This window comes from Camellia sinensis, chromosome 15, assembly GCF_055761805.1.
Source record: "Camellia sinensis isolate YWXY chromosome 15, ASM5576180v1, whole genome shotgun sequence".
Lineage (NCBI taxonomy): Eukaryota > Viridiplantae > Streptophyta > Magnoliopsida > Ericales > Theaceae > Camellia > Camellia sinensis.
The window spans coordinates 100,154,206-100,180,469 of NC_138975.1; the positions used below are offsets into that span (position 1 = coordinate 100,154,206).

At 32.7% G+C, this 26,264-nt stretch overlaps 1 protein-coding gene across 1 annotated transcript; it reads right to left on the reverse strand.

Annotated features, from left to right (window-relative positions):
* Positions 1-5,314: 5,314 nt before the first annotated feature.
* Positions 5,315-12,161, reverse strand: LOC114315550 (LIM domain-containing protein WLIM1). Its single transcript, XM_028262150.2, has 5 exons — positions 11,123-12,161; positions 7,423-7,519; positions 7,245-7,285; positions 7,024-7,113; positions 5,315-5,763 (listed from the first exon to the last, which is right to left on the reverse strand). Exons 1-5 carry the CDS (start codon positions 11,258-11,260, stop codon positions 5,554-5,556), a joined length of 576 nt encoding a protein of 191 aa, XP_028117951.1. The 5' UTR covers positions 11,261-12,161; the 3' UTR covers positions 5,315-5,553.
* Positions 12,162-26,264: the final 14,103 nt, after the last annotated feature.

Consider the following 26,264-nt stretch of genomic DNA (forward strand, 5'->3'; position numbering starts at 1 on the left):
ATCAAACGAGAGGACAATAATTTGATTCTTACCCAGTCGCACTATATTGAGAAAATTCTTAAGAAATTTAATCAATATAATTGTACACCCATGTCTATACCTTTTGATTCAAATTTGAAATTGTATCCTAATATAGGAAGAGTTGTTGATTAGCTAGCATATTCAAGAGTGATAGGTAGCCTGATGTATGCCATAACTTGCACTAGACCTGATATTGCATTTGTAGTGGGAAAACTTATTAGATACACTAGTAATCCCAGTAGTGTGTATTGGCATGCTGTTAATCGAGTACTTAAGTACTTGAGGAAAACCATAGACTACGGAATAGTCTATAATGGCTATCCAGCAGTGCTGGAAGGATTCATGGATGCTAGTTAGATAACTGACTGTGATGATCACTCGTCCATAAGTGGTTGGATTTTTACTCTTGGAGGAGGAGCTATCTCCTAGGGTTCTAAGAAGCAAATATGCATAGCAGACTCAACCATGGCGTCCGAGTTTGTAGCATTAGCATCTTGTAGAAAAAAAAGGCAGAGTGGCTAAGGAATCTCTTGTTAGAGATTAAGATATGGCCAAAACCTATGCCACCAATATCTTTGCATTGTGATAGTGAAGCAAGTCAATCACGAGCCTATAGCCATGTCTATAATGGAAAGTCCAGGCATATAGGACTGAGACATAGCTGTGTTAGGCAGTTAATCATAGAAGGGGTGACTATCATTAGTTATGTAAAGTCAAGTGAAAACTTGGCTGATCCCTTAACAAAGGGACTTACAAGGGATTTGGTATGGAAAACATCAAAGTGGATGTGTCTTAAACCCACTTAACATAATCACTCTTAGTGGAAACTCGACTCAACGCTTGAAGAAGCATTAAGTCTTGAGTTCAATAAGCCCAAGCACACCATCTGTCGTGATTGCAAGCACTTAGTTTTATCTCATTTTCATCCCAAGGTTGAAGTGTTTGGTACCTGTAATGTGAAAAGAAGAGGATGAGTTAGCAAACTCTTAATAAGTTTACAACTGAGTTGTTAGGGTACTGTAAATTACAGGGATACTCTTAGTAAGCTTACCTATGTGAGTGTAGGAGGTGGTGCCGCTTCCTATGAGTCCAAGGGATTAACTCTAGAGTGCTCATGAAACAGGATATAGACATAAGGTTAATTCGCGTGTCGGTTTGTTTGAATACTTGAAGTAACCTGTACTGTGCGTGAGACATGTCCGGTTAGTCGTATAAGATCACTAGTTCAAAGACAAGTCTACTATGCCATCTCGACTACCTTTGAGATGTCTTCACTAAGTGAATGATTCAAATTGTAAGATATCTTCACATATGCATAAGGCTGCCAAGTGAACCAAGAGTCATCATCTGCTATTTTGAAAATGGTGGGGGAATGTTAGGGAATTTTCAAAATGGTTTTTAAAATGTGTAGTTTAATTTTTGGGTGTTTTCAAAACCTTTCTTGTTTTTCTTTGGAAAGCTTGAAATAAGCTTAGGGACTTTGTCCCACATTGGAAAGAGAGGAAAACATAGAGCACTTAATAAAGTGCTACATGAAATATTCCTTTGAATATGGAATTGTGAGGTGAAAGCTAGTGTGCATGCACCCACACCACAAGAATGGTGCTTTGCACCATTCGCACACGCACACGCACACACATACGCGCGCAGCTTTGGCAGTGGGCTGTATGGCGTTTCATGGCGCACTTTACACTTAGCACGGACACATCGTCGCAAGGCACCAAAAGGGTGCTTTCCTATTTGCATCGGACATGTTGGAGTGATGACGTGGATCTAACGTGGAATACAGCAGCTCCACATAGCAGTGATGTGGCGTCAATTGACAGTGAGTCAACCAATCGATTGAATGGTTGTATGTCCGATTTGGAGCAATTTGATCATAGACCGATCGTGATCAGGTGTGATTAGTCAAGGCATCTATTCGGTGTAAGAATGATCCGCACCGTAGATCGTCGATCCAACGGTCAGATCTGATCGGATGCGATCAAAGGACATGACCATTTGATCAGGTACATGAAGGCCTATAAATAGGATGCAAAATCAGCCATTTCATTCCATCCACAAAATTCAGAAGCATTCCTGCAATTATCTCTCTCTCTCTCTCCCTCTTGATTTTGAGTTTTTAATTAAGAGTTTCTTTAAGCAATTTCTGCTTTTCTTACTAGTAATCAAGTTCTACAAATTTGATTATCAGTGTCTTGGTTTTCTTGATTATATCAAGAGTATTTTGATCTATTGTCATCAGTGTAGACGCCGATAGACGTGATCTTTAGATCCGGCTTCATTGTATCCTGGAGGCGAATTCGCTGTTACCCCTACGCACCTTTTGGTGGGTGCAAATATTGTCTTTAGGAAAACGACTTTGTAACGCAACTTGAAGTATCAAATTTCTGTTTTATATAGACAAGTTCATCTCCAAGTTTTGAAGACCCAAAGATCACCAATTAAAGAATTCAAGACGAATTGTTCCAACAGTTTTGTCATAAAAAAATTCTCACAAGAGAATATTTATAATTTTCTAAACCACGGAGGCAATTTGTTTTTTAATTAAATCTCAAGGGTGTATTTGTAATTTACCCTATTGATATTTGGTATTGCTTTCCTTTTTTTTTTCTATTATTAAAAAAATTGACAAATTAATTTTGAAAATTGTTTTACGAAATTTTTTTTCTTAGAAAAACTAATCAACTTTTAGGAAGTACAAAAATAAAAATAATATGAAAACTGATGGCCCTGAGTTGACCTATTTGCTTAACTCGACAAAATTCTTGGTTAGTTTGATGAAGCCAAGTTAATCATAGGTTTAATACATGAAATATCAATTAGAGTACAGAGTTGACCTACGTGTAGGGTTGGAATTAATTTAAATTTTATTGTTAGTTATACACATTCTATTTCTCTTACATTATTATTAAGGTTGTGCTAATGACACTCTTGTAAGTTGTTTTAACCTACAAATAAAGTCAAAATAATTATATATTTTTCAAATATCTTTAAATGCTTTTACATAAAACAAATAATTACTTATTGAGTGATCGTTAATATTTTTTTTATTATTATTATTCAAACTTAAGTATCAAAGAGTATCAAGTCTCCCCACTTTTGCAATTTACTCATCTGGCGCCACCATTGCACTACATAATCAAAAAATTTATTGTTTTTTATTTAAAAAATAAATTAATTAATTAAAATGAATAGTGTAAGCCATACTAAATTGGTTGGAAATTATTATAGGAGTGAAGTTTGACGAGCTTTGAGTCAAGGTACACTTTTTCATCCTGTAATTATCAACACTAATATTTGATGTTGTCTCTTCTTTAACCTTACAATTAAAACTTTTGAAAGATGAAATAATTGTTGAATGAGAAACAAAAAATGCTAGATTCCTAATAAATTATATACTAAATTGGCTCACAATGAAGTTTGGATCTCGTATCAATATAGATGTAAACTCATTCATTTATTGTAAGTAATTACTAATTTATAATTTATTAAAATATGCGGCCGAGCACACCATTCATTTATGAATAAAATGCTTTCATCAAATTGGTTGAAATGAGGGTAGAAAAGGAAATAACATTTCAGTTGATGCACAATCAAGCTCTGATACCAAATTGAAAAGTTCAACCCACACTTTTGTTGGGATATACCTCCTTATTGGAGTGTGGGACCCAATTGGTTTATTAAAAGAATTTTAATTTGGCTTGGTTTAGGTATAATATATTTTTATATATTATATTTAATTTTGTGGAGACCTAATCTAATTTGGAAACAACTAAGGTTTGATTAAACCCTAAGGAAAATAGCGGCAGCAGCATACACTTTCTTCTTGGAGAGATAGTGCTTGGGTTGATAAAATCAATTGGGTGGTGCAGAAGTTTTTCCATTATTCGGGGCAGTCATTGTGTGGCTATTGGTTCGGTTGGCTATTTTGAATTCTGTTGTTTGGGTTAATTATTTTGGGTCTTCTTCAGCTCTGATTCTGAAGATTTTGGTTCTTCTATTTGGTGAGGTCTTTCCTCTTTGTTTATTTGTGATTATTTGGAATTCACCTAAGGGTGTTTTGTGAGACCATTAGTGTCTCGTTTGTAATCGTTTGGAATTATTTGGTTGATAGTGGAATTGGATTTCGATCCCGTGGACGTACCTCTTTGGAATTATTTGGTTGATAGTGGAATTGGATTTCGATGGTTGATAGTGGAATTGGATTTCGATCCCGTGGACGTACCTCTTTGGAATTATTTGGTTGATAGTGGAATTGGATTTCGATCCCGTGGACGTACCTCACATTGAGGGAACCACGTAAAAATTCTTGTGTTGCCTTTGATTTAATTTTTCCGCATTAATTTTTATTCCCATTGATTGATGTGGAATTGGATTTCGATCCCGTGGACGTACCTCACATTGAGGGAACCACGTAAAAATTCTTGTGTTGCCTTTGATTTAATTTTTCCGCATTAATTTTTATTCCCATTGATTGATTTACTTGTGGGGAATCACATCGATTTTCCCTAACAACTTTTCCTTAAAACCCAAGTATTAAGAAGAGGGAAACTAGAACCTTATAACTAACACAAATGAAGCAACTCTAAGCGATGTGGGACACATTCCAACAGCACTTACCAAAATGATTTGTGCAAGTTTACTAAAATTGCCAACTTTACATACATTTTAATGACGCTCTACCAATAATCAGCACATCTACACTTTCTATTTCTGGTTCCGCTATCTCAATCTTTGTCATTGTACACTCTACTCTCTATATATCCTTCAGTTTGTTTTTAATGACTCAAAACTTAAGACAATCGAAGACTTAAAAAGACAGATTCTTCGGTCTTAAAAAGACAGATTCTTCACAATTTCAATGGAAGTACTCTCTTGGTTCTAAACAACTAATTTTTCACCATGCCAAGTCACTGCTTGCTCTCTCTCCTCACTCATATCAAACAAGTAAACAAAACTTGCAAATATACCCTAGTTTGATCTGCATATATACAGTCCTTTCCAGACCTCATGAATCAATTTCTCTTAAACAAAAGCCGCACGAAGAGCACAACTGATAGGGCACAAACTGAAAAGGTATCAAGATGAAGGCTTCAGACATTTTCCATCTTTTGCTATTTTTGCTATTTCTGGATTACAAGGAGGCAGCCATTTAAAGGTGTATATGTCCAACTAAGCAGTTAAAAGAATGATAAAATGAAGCACAATTATATTAAAAATAAATAAATAAATAAAAACAAAATAAAAGAAAGAAATGTCTACAAAAGATTCAAACCACAACAACACAACCTTTGAGCTCACACAAGGTATATTTAAAAAAACCAAACCTCAATTCCCAAACTATTATTCATTCAAAGCTCAAGCTTCAAAATTTAGCGACTCTTCACTAAATAACATACGCAAAAGACAGCCCATTATCTTGACTTTTATACTTGGAACAGTTGAATTTTTACTATTTTTGTTTGAAAATCTGCCAAAGATTTGATACCAAGATGCAACCATTGATGATATATATATACTTCCACTTCATCAAGCAGATGCTCCGTTCTCAATCACCTCTTTAGCTTGTCCATTCTTGCCAAGTTGGCTGAAGTTTCCCTTCTCCTTGAAGAGTTGGGAGTGGTGGTGCTTACAATAGAGTTGATGTTCATGAGCCACGTAATTTGATGGGCTGATCACACAACCTCCACGAGCGCACTTGAAACAAGGCCTATGGTATGACATGCCATCAACTGCCACCTGAAAGAACATAAATTATCGTACATAACATAAGCCTTTTCTAGAGGAACTATGCTGAGTCTGATAACATGAATAAACTGTGCTAAGCATTAGAAGATCAAAAGACAAACACTGAATATCACAACTTAAATATCCATGGCAACCTAAGAATATGGGAAAAAGGGAAGGGAGGGAGGGGATTAGTTGCATGAAGCAGGGGTGGGCGAGCAAGTGCATATAGAAGTTTCTAAAGTTGGGAGCGCCTATAAAATCATGTATATGCTTGACATATTAAATACATAAATATATTCCAGCAAATATTTTTTTCTGCTTGGTTGTAATCTATGTGTTACAATATATCAATAAAATATTAGAGATTGATGTCAACTACAAATTGCCTTTGTTTAGTATAAATAAATATTATGTAAATACAAAGTAGTAGAATAAGCTTGAATTATTTTTCTTTTGTATTTGCTTTATTATTATTCTTTTTAAATTATAGATTTGTATGTTTAAGAGGTTGTTGGGAACAAGTTTCTTACAAGTTTTTTGCTTTGGAGTGCAATCAAGTTTCTAAGTAAGAAACGTCACCCAAACAGGAGTTTCTTGCTACTAAGGGGAGGGGTCCTACGTAGGCATTTTGAGGTTTTTTGTTAGTACAAACTGACAAAATCCTTCATACTTGCAACCAAGTTCAGGTCATTACATCAATCAAGATTATTGGGGAAAAGACAGTGTAATGACCACGGAAAGGAAGGTAGAATGCATAACAGAAGCATCAAGCATGTAAAACCAAAGGCTGATAAGATTCTAAATTACTTATAGTACTAAGAACCTCCATTAATTTGGATTCTAGATATAGAATTTAACATTCTTGTAAAAGCAAAATAGGTCATCAAAATTGGAAATAAGCCTAGATCAACTTTTCTGTCAGGAAAAGAGATTTTTTTAGTCTCTCTCCTCACAAGTTTTTGTATATATTTATTTTTGCAAGTATAGAAAAATATCAAAGACAAAGAAGTATGCATGGTGGAAATTCAAAGTCATCTTTTATTCCAGAATTGCTTATCTCTTCTTCTTTTTTTTTCCACAATTATTTCTTTACACTATGTTTGGATCATGGATTCCGGTAGGAATTTGAAAAGGGAAAAGGAAAAGATGGGTAAAATATGAATGAAATATAATTGCATTTCACCTACCTTTCCCTTACTCTTTTCAAATCCCTACCTAAATCAGTGATCCAAACACAACCTTTAGTGAAGATAAAGTGCTAATCTGTACCTTTTCTATTGGGTAAACAGTTTTCTTGCAAGCAACACATTTGTCTTGAGTTCCAGCAAATAAGCTCGAAACTTTGCTGTTGGTACGGCCCTGTACAATTTCACTCACAAAAAGAATAACAAGTTATGACTAATAAAAAGCTTCGATTAATTCTTTCGAACCCTAGACATAATTTCAATGTCCAAGAGAAAGGGATTGCTGAACTTGGCAGCAGTGAGTACCTGATCTGCAGATCTGTCAACTCTAACAGTTTTTGGAGCACCTATAAGGCAGATAAAAATGAACATACATATGGACCTATTAATGAGCTTAAACAAGCAGATAGAAGAATAAAAGTGCCCAATAATATTCATAACAAACTAGCTTATAAAAAAATCAGGAAAAAAAAAATTTAATTACCTTCAAAACTTTTGTCCAAGCTGCCTGTCATCTTAAACAGTTGGTCAAAGTGAGGCTTACAATATAGCACACCCTCAAAGGAGGAATAGTTACTCAGCTGCACAGAAGAACGTGAAACACAAGGATGTAAGGAAACAACAGATAATATATGAACGAAAATGTACGAGAAAACAAAGAGAGGCAATATGTTCTATGTCCTACTGAACACGGAATAGATAAAGAATCTGCACCTCAATATAAGATTTCATGCACAACTCAGACAATACAAAACAGATCTTTCAGTCACTACATACGAAAACCAAATAGCAAATCAAAGCATTAATATAATAGGCATGCAAAAATTTCAGGTCCTCCAATCTGTGGCTAACTCATGACCAATCAATTACCACATTCATCAACAGCTTATTTTAGTCGACTAAAGTAATGACTTCTTTTAAAGTAACTAAATGTTCTAGTGGCTAAATATTTTTAAATCGCAACTAGCCTACACTATGCTGGGACAGGATCTTTGCGAGATTTTTTCTTTTTGCAAGTTACATAATCCATATTACTAGAATCCACAATGTGTGAAAAATAATACAGCTTCAGGAATGAAAATATCCAATTTACTCAATTAATTTTTATTGACACAGTTTTTTTAAAGAAAAAATTATAAGTGATGTTTCTGTTGAATCAGAGGAAGGATTAAATTAAGCTAAGGAAATGATTGCAAAATTTATGCAGTCAATCCATGCAACAAAGAAAAAACAAATGCATGATTCCTCAGAATTGACAGTATCAGAATGAAAACGGTAGAAAATCCATTCTGAATCTGATTCTGATGCAGGGAACTGCATTCATCTCTTTGGTATGTGGCCACTACAGAGCTAAATGTTGTTTCCATAGTTTGAAAATAATCAAAAATTGGGATAAAAGGGCTTTATGATTACACCAAGCTTACTTCAATTAATCTGCAAAAGTATGTGACAAGTACCAGTGAGATGAAAATGTTGAGTCTAATAAGTGAACGAAGTAGAAAGATTTAATTAGAATGAACACACCCATAGAAAAGGTTGGAAAAAGAAGAAAAAGAAGAAGAAGAAGAGCCCATAGTTGATAAGGAAAATGTAATCAAATATGTGAAACGGTTTGCTCATGCGAGAAAAAAATAATGGAGATGCTCTAATCGAGACATTGAAGAAGGCTGAACTGGACCAGAATAGAATTAGTAAGAGGAAACTAAAAAACTAAATCCTTCAATTGATGATGTATAACAAAGATGCACAAGGAAGGACTAATAGCTTCCAAAATTGAAGACAACATATGGAGACTAGAAATAACCAAAAATCTATAAAATGAAAAAAAAGGGGAGAGGTGAGGTAATGTAGAGGCTAGACATCCCTGGAATCAATTGGAGAAAGGTTAGGTATAGGACAACCAAGATTTTAAATAACGGTGGCGGTTACTGCAATGATAACAATAGTGTTGATGCGGTTGTGGAGTGTAACGGCCGTAGCGTTACGGTAGCAGCAACCAGAACCGTGAATTTTTTAATTCTTCGCACAACTTTAAGAAAACATACCGATACGCATGTTTTTATTTCAGAATCACATTTAGTAAAGTTGAAAATGATATTTAGTATTTTGTTTAGTTTTAAAACTTGATCCAATATATATACTAACTTATATATTAGTTTTAAGTCACTGGAGAATTTTCCTATCGTTAGATTTGTTTAATTCTCTTTGCTTTACTAATTATACTTACGGATAATTTCCAATTTGTTAAAATAAAAAATAAAATAAAATAAATGAAGTATGTTTAATATTAAAAATAATAATCTCATAAACATAAGTTCAAAATACAAAATGTCAACATAATAATGTAAAAGTACATAACATGAAATCTAAATTTTGTTCAATAAATTTAACATAATAGAAATAGGTACGTATAAGTTAATATTCAAATATAATTAAGTAAAAAAATAATGAAATCTTGTAAAACTTGAAGATTGGACGTTCAAAATATGTATAGATAAGATTTTTTCTTAAGTTCTATATAACTAGAAAATAAAAAAAGAAAACTGCATTATATACAAAATTTATAAAACTAAAAAAAAGAAACATAACAGTCATAACGGTGATGTAGTGGCAATGTAACGGCCGTTACAACCTTTACATAACGGTGGCAGCCGTTATGGTTGTGAATTTCTATCACACTACTATAGCGGCCGTAATGGGGCGTTATGTCAGTTGCGGCTGCTTTTTACAACCTTGCTCGCAACCTAGACATCCTGGAACCCAAATGGATGAAAATTAAAAAGACTTCCTTACACTAAAATAACAGGGAATTTTTCCAATTTATCTCCACTTACCAATTCCATAGGTCAATTTGTAACATTTTTTTTTATTACAGCAAGAGATAGGATGACACCAGATTACTGAATTATACGAGTGTTTTTGAATTCTACAGGCCTCCAAAAGCAAGCCCAATATGTCTTGACAAACAAAGATACTTTCTAACAACCAATTTTCGCATAATTTTATTGAGGTTCTCTTGCAACTGCTGCAAGTTTTGAAATAAGTTACATTCTAATTCAATTGAGCCACAATTCATGTAGGCAACTAATAGGTGGTTACAAAGCTGATAAGAAGAGAATTACAAATACATGACTTGTTGTAACAATGACAACTCTTTTCCGTAGAACAAACAACAATGATAGAACCAACTGTTGAGTAAAGTAGCAGACAATTTTTGCTGCTTCAAACTTGTATTCAGACATTTTAAAGTTAAACTCTACGTCCTACGAGCAAACTGCAGGTGAATAATTTACACTTTAAAGATCGTAATTCGCAGGCACAAATTTCGCAGGAATTTTCACTTCATTCGATTAAATCCAGATGAGACATCTATCATGTTCTCTGAGTCATTGTACAATAATAAAAAGAATCCCACAATTTCTCTAAATTCCTGATGACACAAAACAGAAGTGGAGACATCTTCTTGTCATTTCTATGATTTTTGGGAAAAAGTTAAATTACTCAAACTTTACACTATGCATCTCTAACCCCACTGTATCACTTACAATCTAGAAAATTCACAAATTTCTCGGCTATACCCTATAGTTTAGTATTAACTCAAGAAAATTCACTAGTCTGTCCAATCTTTTATCAATTGCTTCGATGTATCCCCAATGAAAAGCTTGTATCAACACAAATGTCCAAACAGGTGAAATTCAGATGACAAAAATTTCCCTGAAAACATCTCATAGTGGATCACCATTTTCATTGAAAACGCTATGGATCCAAAAACCCATATCAGCCTATCACCCAATTGAACATATTCATCCAATAAACTTTAAATTTGTAAGCCTCAGATTGCAAACCCATGTTTGAACACTTAGGCTAGGGAAGATCATGATCCAAAAACTCAACTTAGAGGCCATCATCATATTCATCAAAACCAAACATGCAAGCCTACCCATCATCAAACAACTCAATTATACAATTCCTTTTAACAGAGAAGCAAATATTTCAAAAAGAAGCTAATCATCATCGTCTTCAAATCAAACCCATATAAGAAAAACAATCATTAATAAGAAAAAAAAAATCATATAAATATAAATATATACTATATAGATGTCTACAGTTACATATTTATGAAGTGATGTAGTGATCAAATATAAAGCAAAGCAGAGAAGTATGAAGATGAGAGACTGATTGACCTTGAGGGTGCCTTTGCAGTGGTGGCACCTAAAGCAAGCCTTGTGGTAGACCTTACTGTCTGCTGTGAGCTCATCTACCAAGTACACAGTCTTCTCACATGCTTTGCACTTCTGGGTTGTCCCTCCATAGGTTGCCATGTCCTTCCTCTGATCTTCCCAACACCCACAGTTTCAAACAATCGATCAACAAACAAAGAAAATTTCTTGTAAATGAGAGGACTCTCTCTCTTTCTCTCTCTTTTGAGTATTGAGTTTCACAGCTCAGATGGTCAGAGAGGCAGCACGAGCGTTACCATCTGCTGATATTAGGTATGTCTTTTTGAAAAAAATAATAATAAATGTTGGGAAAAATTATAGAATATGCAGAATTTGTATTCTTAATTAATTATTATTTATTATACATTTTCATATTTTTTAATTGCTTAATATGATATTTTACCTATCTATTTTGCCTACTAATTATAATATTATAAAATATCACGCATATCATTTGACTCTCCAATTAAGATAATTTCACATCCTTGAAAAGGGATGATTGCATTTGCACACAATCATTTTTCTCAATGCATATACAATCTCTCTAATTTTTTATTATATTTTTGCCATTTAAGTAAATTACCATTTTAGACTAAATTCTAAAACTTAATCTCCCAATATACACCAGATACACTCACCACCATCATTGCCGCGAACCACTATTGTCTCTCATTTATTACTTGTTCTCTACCATTGTAATGTGTAGATAGAATTTCTATTCTTGAAAAAATATTTTTTTGTTAGACAACCCATTTCGTAGGGCACCTCGAGCCTAAATTTTATTTTCCCTCCCCACTCTTGCCCAAATAAATAAATAAATATTAAACTTTCATGCCTCTCAATCACCTTTATTGCCACCTTTTGACTCGTATGCCACCGTTCGTCGTCCTCTTTTCTTTTTGTTCTTCTCTGTTTGTTCTTCCTCTTTCTTCTTCTTCTCTATTTCATTGTTACGACCCCAACCCAATCCCCTTTCCCATTGCAAACCCCCATCATTCTTCTTCTTCTTCTTCTTCTTCAATAAACCCTAGATCTTATAAAAGAAAATGAAAAAGAACATAATGGAAATATTTTCTTAAGTTGTGGAAGGGGGATAAAAAAGATTATCGGTGATGGCAGTGGTGATGTTGGGAAGGGGTTGAGTAGTAGGAAAAGGCTAGGCATGTCGAGAAGGGTCGAAAGGGATTGAAAAAAGATGTCTGGAGCTAGGTAAGGGAAGGTCAAAGTTGGAAGGATAGGCGAAGCTTCAAGCTTACTGGTTGGCCAAAGTTAGGGTTTTGGCCATTTTGGTTGTTTACATAATGGGTAAAATGGTATTAAAAAAATAAGTAAATTATACTGACTTCTCTTGAGATTTGAAGGAAATGCAACAAATCTCACAATTTTTATTTAATTATACTGGCCTCTTCTTTTTAATAATGCTACAGGGATTAAAACTAATACAGATAATGTGAAAATATAAAGATAAATAAAGAAAAATATAATTTTTTGTATAAAAGAGATGATAAAATTATTTTTTCATGCATAAGATCAACAAATTATTGATAAAAAAAGAATTAAGTGTAATGTAAATTAAAACTTTAAAAAAATCTAATATAAATATGTCAAAATTATGAGAGTGATTACATGGTGATGTTGGATCATTATCTCATACTGTTCATCACTTGACATTTGTCAAGTTGTTCTCCAAACCTAACCTAAGGTAAGTCCCATTGTTTTATCCAATGAATAGTAAGTTGGGACGCCACTTAAGGTTGTCTTAGGAATAAAAAATATTTTTTTAATCTATGGAGTCGAATGTGTTTTTTTTTTTTTAAAAGAAAAAGAAAAAAAAAATTGGATGCATTTACAGCGAATAAAAATTTACATTTACCCACCATAAAAAATCTCAATATATATTATTTGTATCGCTTGAATATAAATTTTTAAATAATAATCAAATATTCAAACATAAATTTATGAACAAAAATATATTATTGTTAAGATGTACATTCCATTTAACTATGTATGGCCTATTTTGAAACCTCCATTAAAAGTTAATTTTTTAACTTTTTAATCTTTGTAAGTCATGTTACTTATTTATTTTTTTACATATTTTTTTTAAAAAAAATTAAAAAATTAAAATTAATTTTTAATTTATTTCTGAAAATACTCCTATCAACATCTGCTTTTCGTTTATAAATTTATATTTAAAACATTTACTATGCTTTATTCAAACGTAGATATCTAAATCATAATGGTGTTGTATACTAAAATTTTTAATAATGTACAAGTAGATTTGTATTGGAATTCGTTAAAGTACTAGAATACCCTTAAAGGAGGAGCAAGGATCTCTTTCTTGACACTCTTACCTAATTTCTTACTTGATGGATTATTGGGTCAATTTTTGAGTCAAATTTTAATAATTTAAACCGTTCATATTTTAAAATTTGTCATGTATATCATACATGTAGAAAATTAAGTCGATCGGATATCAAAAACTACGTGAATTAAAAATTTTATTAAACAATAAAACTGTTTATTAAATTTTTTTAATAAACGATTTTTAATTTTTCTGATATTCAATCAATTTAATTTTCTACAAGTATGATATACATGACAAATTTTAAAATGTAAACTGTTCAAATTATCAAAATTAAACTAAAAAATAAACCCAATAACCTATCAAGTAGGAGTCCAGTAAAAAAAGTCAAGGAGGGAATCTTGCTCTAAATGGACGCGTTTCGCGCTAAGAGAATTTAAAAGTGTTTTTGGAGCAGAAAGTAGTACTAACAACACCATGAGTGGCATGTTATTTTCGTGCTTCGATTTGGACATATGACTGTTTTTACAAACTGCGGGCGTTATACCCCCCACACTCTCTTGCAACGCGTCATTTCACTCTCCAACTCATTTTGCTTTTTTTATATATGAGATTCGAATACACATATATTTCTTTCCTTCCAAAATAATAGTTTTTTGAGTAAATTATAAATATATTTATTAAAGTTTGATTAAAATATAAATCGCTCCATATAGTTTTAAAAATTACATTTCACTTCTTGAGATTTCTAATTTCATAATAAATCGTCTCTTTTATTAATAAATCATCAAGTCAATTAACAGTTTTTAATAATGTTAAAAATATGTTTCAATTAATAATTTAAGTAATTTTATTATGGGGTATTTTTTTTAAGGTCCCCGATATTATGATTTTATAGTATAAAGGGAATCAAATATTTTTATGATGTCTAAGGTCCCTTAACAAGATCCAGAGAAATTTCAGTCCCAGAGAAATTCTCTCCAGAGAAAATTGAAATCCAGAGAAATTTCAATTCCAGATAAATTCTCTCCAGAGAAAATTGAAATTTCTCTGAGTACCAAATAAATCTAGAGAAAATTGTGGAAAGGAAATTTGCATGGCTATCCAGGAAATTTCTTTCACATCGCAAATTTCTCTGGCTCTATTAACTACAATTAAACCCATGTCTAACAAACCCACAAACCCACAAATTTCTCTGGTCCAAAACCAGAGAAATTTTCTTCAAGCCAGACAAACCAGAGAAATTCTCTAGATTGAAACCAGAGAAATTCTCTCTATTTACAGTAAAGTTGTATTTTTATGAACAGAACTTGGTGATTGTACAATTATCTAGGAAATTTCTTTGACTTCACAAACCAGAGAAATTCTCATCTCCAATCCAGAGAAATTCACTTAACCCAGATAAATTCTCCCTCTCCAACCCAAACCAGAGAAATTCCAATTTCTGTGATTGGGATACCAGAGATGGAGGCAAATTTCTCTACTTTAACATCATGGGCAACTTTGTATACATCAAGAAGATAAATAACTAACAAAAAACCTCAATTCAATTCAATGGGATTCTTAAATAAGAACCAACCATATATGTACTAACTAACAAAAAGCAGTTTCTCCTTTTCTTTCTGATTTTTCATTTCATTTATTTTCTTCCCCCTACCCTTCATGCTTTGTTTGGAGAATAGATTTATGTAGGGATTTGTTGATAGAAAAAGTGAAGAAAAAAAAAATTCTACTTCATTCACTTTTCCATTCATTTTTCTTCTCTTTCCTCAAATCCTTTCACTAATCCAAAGTTCCAAACACAAACACCTCCTTTCTTGGAGAATAGGCAAAATATGTCTTCTATTACCTTGGTAGCTAAGAAAGAGAATGCCAGAAAGGAATTTAAATTGAAGAACCAAAATTTCACAAAACTGTTCGAACCACAGAAACATGCAGTTCTTCCCAGATCAGGTTGATTTGTCTTTTGGATCATCCTCTCCAATCAGATCGTCGTAAGTAACAGGTACCCTCATTCTTTCATGAACAGATGCCCGTTTCCTCTCAGCATCGGACTGCTCAAGTTGGTTTTGCACATGAGCTTTCGGCCCTCACGTCCGCCGCGAAGAACCTCGGCAGCACCGCGCGAGAGACGAGCTCGATGTCGCGGATCTTCAGTCCGACGTAGGAGATGAAGATGAGCGCCTGGATCGCGAGGGCTTCGGAGACGAAAATGTATGTGATTGCGATGAGAGGGAAGGAGAGGAGGAGAATGAGGCCGGGAATCTCCACTGGGTAAAGCTTTGGGAAGTGTTGGAAGATGAGGAGGATTGAGAGTCGGGTTGTTGGGGGTGGCGGTGGGTCAGATGATGAAGATAGTATAAAGGACTGAAATTTCTCTGATGTATGTTTAGGGACCTTAGACATCAAAAAATAATTTTGTGGATCTCTTCCATTACGAAAAGTGGGAGAGGGAACCTAGACCAATTTTCCCTTTTATTATTATTTAGGAGAGCAATTATGAATTTCATTTTTTTAATTAATTCTGTTAAATAAAAAATTATAATAAGGGGGTATTTGTAATTTTTCAAATCATAGGAGATAATTTGTATTTTAAACAAACCTCAAGATGGGTATTTATAATTTATCCTAGTTTTTTCTGAAAATTTTAATTTTTTTTATAGTATAATTATTACATTTCAAAAATAGGGCAAATTACATATACCCCCTCGAGGTTTGGCTAAATTACAAATACCCCCTGAGGTTTGAGAAATTACAAATTCCTCCCTGAATGCTATATTTGCATAACAAATTAGGGGGTAATTTGTTATGAAATTTAAACCTCAGGGGGCAAATTGTTATAAAAATACAAACCTCAGGGGGCGGGATGTAATTTTCAAAACCTCAGGGGGTATTTGTAATTTAGCCAAACCTCAAGGGAGGTATATGTAATTTGCCCTTAAAAATATTAATTTTTTAAAATTACTCTTCGATAGTAGTTTTTTGATAATATCAATTGTCATAATTATACTTTTTGTATTGTTAATGAATTTAAAAGAATGACAAAATAATAAATTTATATTGTTTTATTTCTTAATTTTTGAAAATAGACTAATATTTTGGGACAATGAAAAATGAAATAAGAGACTAACATTTTGTGATGGAGGGAGGTATAAATTTTATAATTTTGACATAAATATATCAAATTTTTTAATAATAATATTAAAGAAATCAAAATTGATATAAATGGTATGAAGAAATATATAAGATAAAATATATATTTCAATATAAAAAAATTATAATATCAATGTTTAATTTATACAATTAGCGAGTTTCCTATGAAAATAGACCAAGTGTTACATGAATTAATATCTTAAAAAAATTCATTATTATTGTTCCAAACTCGTGAACTTACTATTTTTTTCTAAACCTTAAAAGAGAGGTCAATATAATTTTCTTTTTTCAAAAATAGTTTTTAAGTTATTTTATTTTTATTTTTCTTTAATTTTTTTTAATATTTCAAGTAAATTATTTTAATTTTTAGATTCACTTAATCTAAATACGCTTAAAAATTACAATATTATTTATAAAAAAATTAAGAAAATCACTGAATGCAAAAAAATATATAAAAAAATTACTATTTTTTTTACATTTTTTTGTATTTATTTATTTATTTTATATTGGCTCACAAATATAATTTTTTTTTTTTTTGTATATCTAGATTAAATGAATCTGAAAAGTAAAAAAATTACTAAAAGACAGAAAAATATGAACAAAAAATTCAAAAACTCAGACATTTGATTTTAACAACTTAAAATTGAAAAAATTAGAGCGAAATTATTTTGTGTTCAGTTCAATCTCGTGATTAGCAATAATTTATTCTGTTGTATTTTTATTTCACATATATGAAATTATTTTTATCTAGAGAGGTTGAAAAAATTATTTCAAGAGAAATAACTTATTACAAAAATGATGAAAATACTCTTATTAGATATAAATTATTATAATTTATGTCGTCTTGATTTATCGATGAATCAATGGTTCCTTAATAGTGTGTTTGGTTGAAGGGTTTGGGGAGAGATTTGAAAAGAGAAATGGAAAATGTAGGTGAAATGTGAATAAAACATGCCTATATTTCACCTAGTTTCACACACCTTTTCCCTTTTCCTTTCCAAATCCCTCCCCAAATCCCCCAACCAAACACAACATTAAGATAAAAGTGAGACTTTACAACCTTTTTAAATACATAAATGAGTGCATTAAAATTGTAACGATCTCAACATGCATATTTTTTTATATATTATGTTATTGAGAAAAATTACATGATTATGTGTTTAATTTTGTGCATATCTGTTTGCTCATGGAATATCTGTTATAATATTTACCTTGAATAGAAATTGAACGTCTAAACGGGTTTAGAAATCAAAATAGACAAGTTCAATAGGTTAATTGGAATATTTACAACTATATAGTAAGTTTAATTAGAATTTGATTCAGATTAAATTAATTAGGATTAATCAATTAAAATAAAATAGGATTGATTAACCTTAAGCTTGTTTAATTAGTCCTAAGCAGGCATACTTAATTAATCTAATCTATATATGTGCGTGTGTGTTATAAACACGGATATGAGTTCATTTTAATAACTTTGGCTTGAAAAACTAGAGAGAGAGAGAGATAGAGAGAGAGAGTGTGTGTGTGAAAGAATTGTGAAGATTAGGAGGTGAATTGAAATAATTAAGCTGGCAAATCCTCAAATTCAAGCTCTATGTAAGAATTACAATCATAATTTTTGTAAATAACTTATCTAGATGTTAAATTCATGAAGTAATTAGAGTAAATTTCATGTAATTGTTAAGAGGCATAAGAATCAACTTGAATATGGTAAGAATAGATTAAATATGAACATGTATGTATATTTCATCATTTTTAAGCTTGATTTTCCACAAAATTTTTACATGCATGGAGTGTATACTTCTTGTCTTTTAGGGTTCTTCATGATTTTATACTCAACACTTCATATGCATGGAAAGTGGCTGAGAGTAAGTGTCATCATAAGACTAAAATTTATACTTTGAAAATAGTATTGTAAGACTAGGAATGCTAAAGGAACCAAACAGTTCAAGTTTGACTGTTGTTCACCTCATTAAAATTTTGTTCGAGTTTGGTTTGGTTAGATGAACAAGTCAATCTTGAATATAATTTCGAATTCATTAAAGTTTTTAAACAAAGTTTAAACAATCAATTTCTCATTCAATTCAATTTAATAAGTCTAAAACTATAAAATACCAAAATATTTGAACTCAATTCAACAGAAGTTTGTTAGAGACCGATCCGAAAATTTAATAAATCAAAGCTTAAACAGAATTTAAAACTCATTAAAGTTTTTAACCTAACTTAAACTATTGATTATTTAGGCAATTTATCACCCCTATCTACCTACAAAAAGTCTAAGTGCATAGAAGGCCGAATACAGAAATTGTGCACCTAATCGTCCGTCCGGACGACCGCAACTATCATCTTAGTTAGAACTTGTCGACTTCCGTTGTCATGATGTAGCATGTTGACCTATTTGAGTCCGGATTCTCGGCCGCCCTTTCCGGCGGCCGTTCCATCAGCCCCCCAAAACGACGTCGTTTTGGAGGTTTTTTTGATTTTTTTTTTTCTTTCTTCTTCTTCGTTTTTTTGACAGAACCAGAGGGAGGGGAGGGGAGGGGAGGGGAAGGAGAGAGAGGAAGGGAGAAGAAGAGGGAGCACCGGACTGGAGGGGGCCTAAATCACCGGGGGAGGAGGAGGAGGAGGCGGAGGCGGGCCGGACGCGGAGGCGACGGCAGATCGGGCGACGATCGGACGCCTGGCGAGCTCGACGACCTGCGACGGCGAGCTCGACGACCTGCGACGGCGAATCCGGACCCCTCCCCTCCGGTGAGCTCCCCTCCCCTCCCCTCTGCTCTGCTCTGGTTCTGCGAAAAAAAAAAAAAAACGAAAAAACCCCCCAAAACGACGTCATTTTGGGGGGGTTGCTGGGAACTGCCGCCCAAAAGGGCGGCCGAGGATCCAAATTCGACCTATTTATGGTCTGAGTGTCCCAATAACTACTTATTTAATTGTTGAACCATTAAAAAAATGCTTTAAAACAGTCTGGTTTTGTGGCATGGGGTCGTGAACCAAACGCGAGGTAGAGAGAGTGAATGACATTTGTGTTTATGTTGTTCTTTGGGTAAAATATTCTCTCCTTGTAATTAATTAGGTTTAAGTAATGATTTTGAATTTCTCATTATTATTTCGAGATTGGGACAGGTTCATCCTCAATACATATCTGAATCATGACTTTTTCAAATTTTTTTCTTTTATTTGAAAAAAACAACGTCCATTACTTTTTCCTTGGTCACGTCTTAAACAAGTTTTTCTTTGTTTTGTTTTGTCATTATACATAACATATTATAAATCAATTTATACACCGTTTTCTTATTTATAATTAAGGAAATTCAAATTATTGGAATTTATCTTATTTTAATAATTTGAATCGTTTACTTTTTAAATCATAATGTATAAATTATTCATGAAAAAACTTAAGCTGACCTGCTAATTATAGTCACGGTAGTTTATGACATTTATTTGTAAAAAAAAAAATACAAATAATATTTAGATCACAAAAAATAAATAATTTAGTTTTCAAATAATATTTGTCGTTCATTTTATTATAAATAAATGTCATAAACTAATATGGGCAGAGTTTTCGAATCAATCTGAATTTTTTCATAAATGATCAACACGTTATGAGGATTCAAATAATTGAGGTGGGACTCGTGGTCGATATCACGAGTCCAAATATTGTAGGACAATCTTCACTGTATTTAAAAAGATTAAATTCTGTTGTGTACAAAACAACAACAAGAATAAAAGAAATAGATAAAAGGAGAGAATTTGTTTGATTACAAAAATCAAACTCGAAATAATAATAAATAAATAAAACCACAGATTTTATTTTGTTACAAAAACAAAAATAAAATCTGAATAAATAAACATAATAAAAAACAGAATAAAATTAAACAACTTACTTGGTTAATTTATTTGAATAACTTTTCTGATCAAGTCCAGTGTTTAACACTGTGTCCTTAAGACAGATTCGTCCTCTCCACGGTGCTTTCAGAATTTGGACGTCTATCTCCCAGGATGAAATGATCTTACCACAAACAATAGCAGCACTACAAATTGTTTGCCTTACGAACACACTAAGTGTTTATACTCTTTCTTTCGGAAATAAATGCAGTAAGATGAAGAATATAATTTGCAGAGGATGGAGTATGAAAAATTTTAGTAAAATCCAAATGGGAGGCTAGTCTATTTATAGATGTAAAGGTGGCTTTTGGATTTGAATTGAACAGGTATGAAACCTGTTAGATTCAAATTTAAACAGATTTGAATCTGTTTATTCAAACAGATAGAAACGGGAAGGGCTCTGTTTGGATGAGCAATAAATCCAAAACAGTTTAATTCTGTTTGAAAACGGGAAGGGCTCTGTTTGGATGAGCAATAAATCCAAAACAGTTTAATTATGTTTGAAAACAGGAAGGGCCCTGTTTGGATGAACAACAAATCCAAACCAGTTTAATTTGAATTCTGGATTTTATTTTAATAAAAAATAAAATTAAACCAACCGGACAGACGGCGGCGCGCGTGTGTGGTGATTTTTGGGTCCAATGGGTCTAGCCCATTTTGTCCATAACCTCTCCCTCTAAAACACTTGGGTACCCTTTGGGGCACACCCCAAGTATCAAACCCAAGCCTTATAAACCCTTTCAAAACTTCCCACCAAATCAATGTGGGACAAGCCAATTTACAACCTTAAGGAATTTCTACCAAAACTCCATTTCCATGGAGCACACTTTGGCTTCAATTTTCCATTCACTCGGTAATGGTTTTGAGCAACCAAATATACCACGTGAATCACAACGCGGCATAGAACGCGTTACCACTTTGACCCGAGTAAATCGATACTCGGGGCCCACCTAAAAAATAGACCAAACTTGAGGAAAAATTCTGGTTTTACCCAGAATTTTTTCCACCATTTCCAACAATCCCCCACATGAATGGAATTTGATGACAACGGAAATGCAACAATATGCAGACTTAACGAAAGAGTATAAGTCGAAAATATCTTGCATCAGGATAGGTAGTTTTCGGCCTTGAACCTTCCCTAGTGATAACCTATCGGACTTACTGGCTAACCAATGGACGCGATGCCTTGAATTGTTCAGCCGTTTGTGTAAGCCAAGACAATAGATTTCACACAAAATATCTTCTAACACATCGTGGTTCTCACTGTTGTGTTCATTTTGGCCTTGAACGCACCTGGTTTTTATAAGTATTTCTAGAGAATGTAGCCTTTTTCATTCTCATAGAACCGGCCCCAGTTCAACACTCATATAGGTGATTCTTATTGTGAGTATCTCCTTATACTTGTCTTGATTTTATACTTTAATCAAGATATAAGTAATCATTAAAAGCAAAGCTTATCCTTATACCCCTGCAGACAACATATGTTTGCAGATATCACTCTCACCATAGGAATGGGTAGAAATGTTAATCCCTTGGTGATTTCTGGCGAGCCATACATAACTTAGTTGTCCCTTTGAACTTTGTTCTTGGGATCTCCAGTCATATAAGTAGGGTTACCATTATGACGACTCTTATGTAATAGGCTTTAATCCCATCCCCTTCGATGAACTATACACTAGCTCTTTTGTCAAACCTTTTGTTAACGGATCCGCAATATTCTCTTTAGATTTTATATACTCTATTGAGATTATTCCGTTTGACAACAATTGCCTTACGGTATTATGTCGACGACGAATATGTCGTGATTTACCGTTATACATGTGATTCTGTGCCCTGCCTATTGCAGATTGACTATCACAATGAATGCAAATAGCTGGCACAGGTTTTGGCCACATTGGAATGTCTTCTAATAAGTGACGAAGCCATTCTGCTTCTTCACCTGCTTTGTCTAAAGCAATGAAATCGGATTCCATTGTGAATCGTGCGATGCAAGTTTGTTTCGTGGACTTCCAAGAAACAGCAGCGCCTCCTAGAGTAAAGACATATCCACTAGTGGATTTTAAATCTTTAGTATCCGATATCCAATTGGCATCACAATAACCTTCGAGTACTACTGGATATCGAGTAAAGTTCAAATCATGATCACGAGTAAATCTTAGATATCTAAGAACCCGAATGATCGCTTTCCAATGGTCTTCTCCAGGGTTACTAGTGTACCTACTCAATTTACTGATAGCATAAACTATATCAGGACGAGTACAATTCATTAGGTACATTAGGCTTCCAATGATTTGGGAGTATTTTAACTGAGACACTGCATCACCTTTATTTTTCGATAAATAAAGACTGATGTCTACAGGTGTTCTAGCTAAATTCAAATCATCCTTGATAAATTTATCAAGAATTTTCTCAATATAATGAGATTGAGATAATGCATATCCGTCAGATGTTTTAGTAATTTTCATTCCTAATATAACATCTGCGACCCCCATATCTTTCATATCAAATCTTTTGTTAAGCATTTGCTTAGTTGATTTGATCATGTTTTGACTGCTTCCAATGATAAGCATGTCATCCACATAAAGACAAACTATGATATATCCTTGGTCAGTGTTTTTAACATAGACACATTTGTCACATTCGTTTATCTTAAACCCATTAGTAAGCATTGCATGATCAAATTTTTCATGCCATTGCTTAGGTGCTTGTTTTAATCCATAAAGGGATTTTACAAGTCGACATACTTTTTTTTTCTTGTCCTGATACTACAAACCCTTCGGGTTGTTCCATATAGATCTCTTCATTTAGATTACCGTTTAAGAAAGCTGTCTTAACATCCATTTGATGTATTTCTAAATTAAACAACGCTGCTATAGCAATAAGCATGCGAATGGATGTTATTCTTGTCACAGGGGAATATGTGTCAAAATAATCCAGACCTTCCTTTTATCTGTAACGTTTAACTACAAGTCTTGCTTTATACTTGTCAATTGAACCATCTGCTTTCATTTTTCTCTTGAATATCCATTTATATCAATCTGAATTTTTTCATAAATGATCAACACGTTATGAGGATTCAAATAATTGAGGTGCGACTCGTGGTCGATATCACGAGTCCAAATACTACATTCAGCTCACTATGAACTTGAGACAAATTGAATCCTAATTTATAAGACTAATAGTTATTTAGACTTTAGAATGTCAAATTAAATTGCGAGATATTTCATAATTCATCATCGTCTGTCATGGTTGTTAATGAGGCTTGTATTTTTTTAGTCATGAAAAAGGGACAAGAAAAGGGATTTCAATGACTCTAAAGTGTTGAGTTTGGCTAATATCTTAAGATTTGGTGGTTTTTCACTGTACCAATGTCTCTTGATCAGTGAGACCAATTAAAATTTTGATTGCTCATATTGAATTGAAATTTATTTCTCATAAAAGCTAAAACAATAGCTTCCTTAAATTAATAATATTGGCTAAAATAAAAAGATTTTAAAAAGCATTCATTAATTTCCTCACATTTATTGAGTTCAAATTTCTAATTTGATTAGAGGTAAGTTGAAGGCAAGGTGGTCCAAAAAAAAATTATTTTTGCAACCAAATGTACTAAGATTGCAGGAAAATTAATGGATTGTACCACTTAATTGTGGAAATATTTTGTACCAATCAAATATCATGACACAACAAGAAAGACACAAGAATTTAGTTGCCATTAAATTATAAGATTTTACATTGATTATTGTCTTTTCAAATTAAATACGAACATTATTTTCTAAATAATTTGTTCTGACGATGACAATAATCACAATAATTTTAGAAATTTCAATTGCTTGTACGATTTTGAAATATAATATAGCAACTTTGCATGTGCTAATTTAACAAACATAAATCTTTACAAAATTCAAAATTAAAGTATAGTCTTATCTTTTGTAAATCCATTTGTAGCTTTCACGACTCATTCATCAACTTTTCATCTGAAAGTTGAACTGAAATCTCTCCACCTTCCATTGTCATGGTCCCATTTTGGGTAGACTTTGATTGTTAATATTCTATACATTACAAAATGGCACCATGCCAAAAATTAAACATTCAGTTGGCCCCAATAACATATCCAACTTCATTTTTAAAATTTTTGTTTTATGTGGGGGCACACCTCTTTGTCTTTTTTTTTTTTTTTAAAACATGGGAAACAATATATTTATAAAACAAAAATAGGACAGAAATAAGACCCCAAAGGGTCATCCCAACCAAACAATAAAAGAAAAAAAACAACAAGAAAAAACAAATCTGCCAAAAAAATAGTTACGTGCCAGGGAAAACTTTCAATCTGCTCAAAGATGTGGTTTAGGAAGCAAAATCTGCTTGAAAGTCCACCGTCCCTGTCGACAACATCCCCATCGCTGCTGCCCAACACCATCGCCACTGTCGCCGAAGAAGGAAGAACACCCACAATGGTATGGGAGAAGGGTTTAGAGAGGAAGTAACCATTGTGTGTGTCGAAAAACCAAAAATCTATGCCGAAATCATAGGAGAAAACATTCAAAACTCCTATTTCGAACATAAAAAGTCTAGATCTACACTTGAAAACTGTAGATCCATACTCCAAGAGTGTAGATCTTCATTTTGGAAGTAGAAAAAAGATCGCCGAAAAGTCGCCGGAGCTTGGTCGGAGCTTCGCCGGGAATCACCAAGCTCTATGTGGACTCACACAAATACTCTCTTTATCATTGTATTCATGTTCCCATTCACTTGGTTATATATATATCTTATTTATTGATATGACACTAATCACATTCTTGAAGTGATCTTGTTTTAGATTCTAAACTCTCACCCTTCGTTATGAAAAATGCTAAAAACATCCCTTAAAATTATTGTTAGTATTGAAATATATAAAATCATTTTGAGATATGTGAAGAATGTAATGAAATTATAAATATTTTGGCATTTAACACTTTTTATTGATAACCCTTAAAATTGTCATTAGCAAAACCCTTTGTTTATTACTTAATACATCAAACTTTTCATAATAATTGATATGGCACCTATACCATTAGACTTATTTCATATTCTAAAGTTCTTTTATTATTATATAAGCCAAAAAAATTATAAAATAACAATATCATGTGCACAAAATTAGAACACAAAATACGCACAAAAAATACATTGTATACGTGAGATTTATTTTAAATAAGTCTCATCACACTTGAGATAAATTTCAACTACACAATGCATTTTCTATGCACATTTTACTTAAATTGTGTACACTCTTAACATTTTTATCGATAAAATTTGTTAATTAGAACATTTTTCAAAAAAGATGGGTGATATTGTCAACAACATCAATTGAAAATGTCTAAAGTGGATCTGACCTGTCCTTTAGTTCACATGCTAGAGAGTTTCATCCAATCACCAATTTGGGCTACTTTAATCAACTTTAAACTAGTAAAAAAACCACTACATTCACTTCACCTAGGATCAGTACAAGTCTCTCATAATGTAATCAAGCAATCAAAATGCCTGATTTCTTAGAGAAAAGAGACCTATGCCAATGGTACCCACATTATCTATACTTTTGAAAAACAGAAGCATCTTGAAAACAATAGTAGGAAATAAATATTTGTTGTCCTTTTTGCTTTGGAGCACCAGTCATAAAAAAATAAAAAATAAAAAAATGTAGGTATGATATGATGGGTTTCCTTTTGAATGTCCACCATTTAAAAAAAAAAAAAAAAAAAAAAAAAAAAAAAAATCATCAAAAGCATA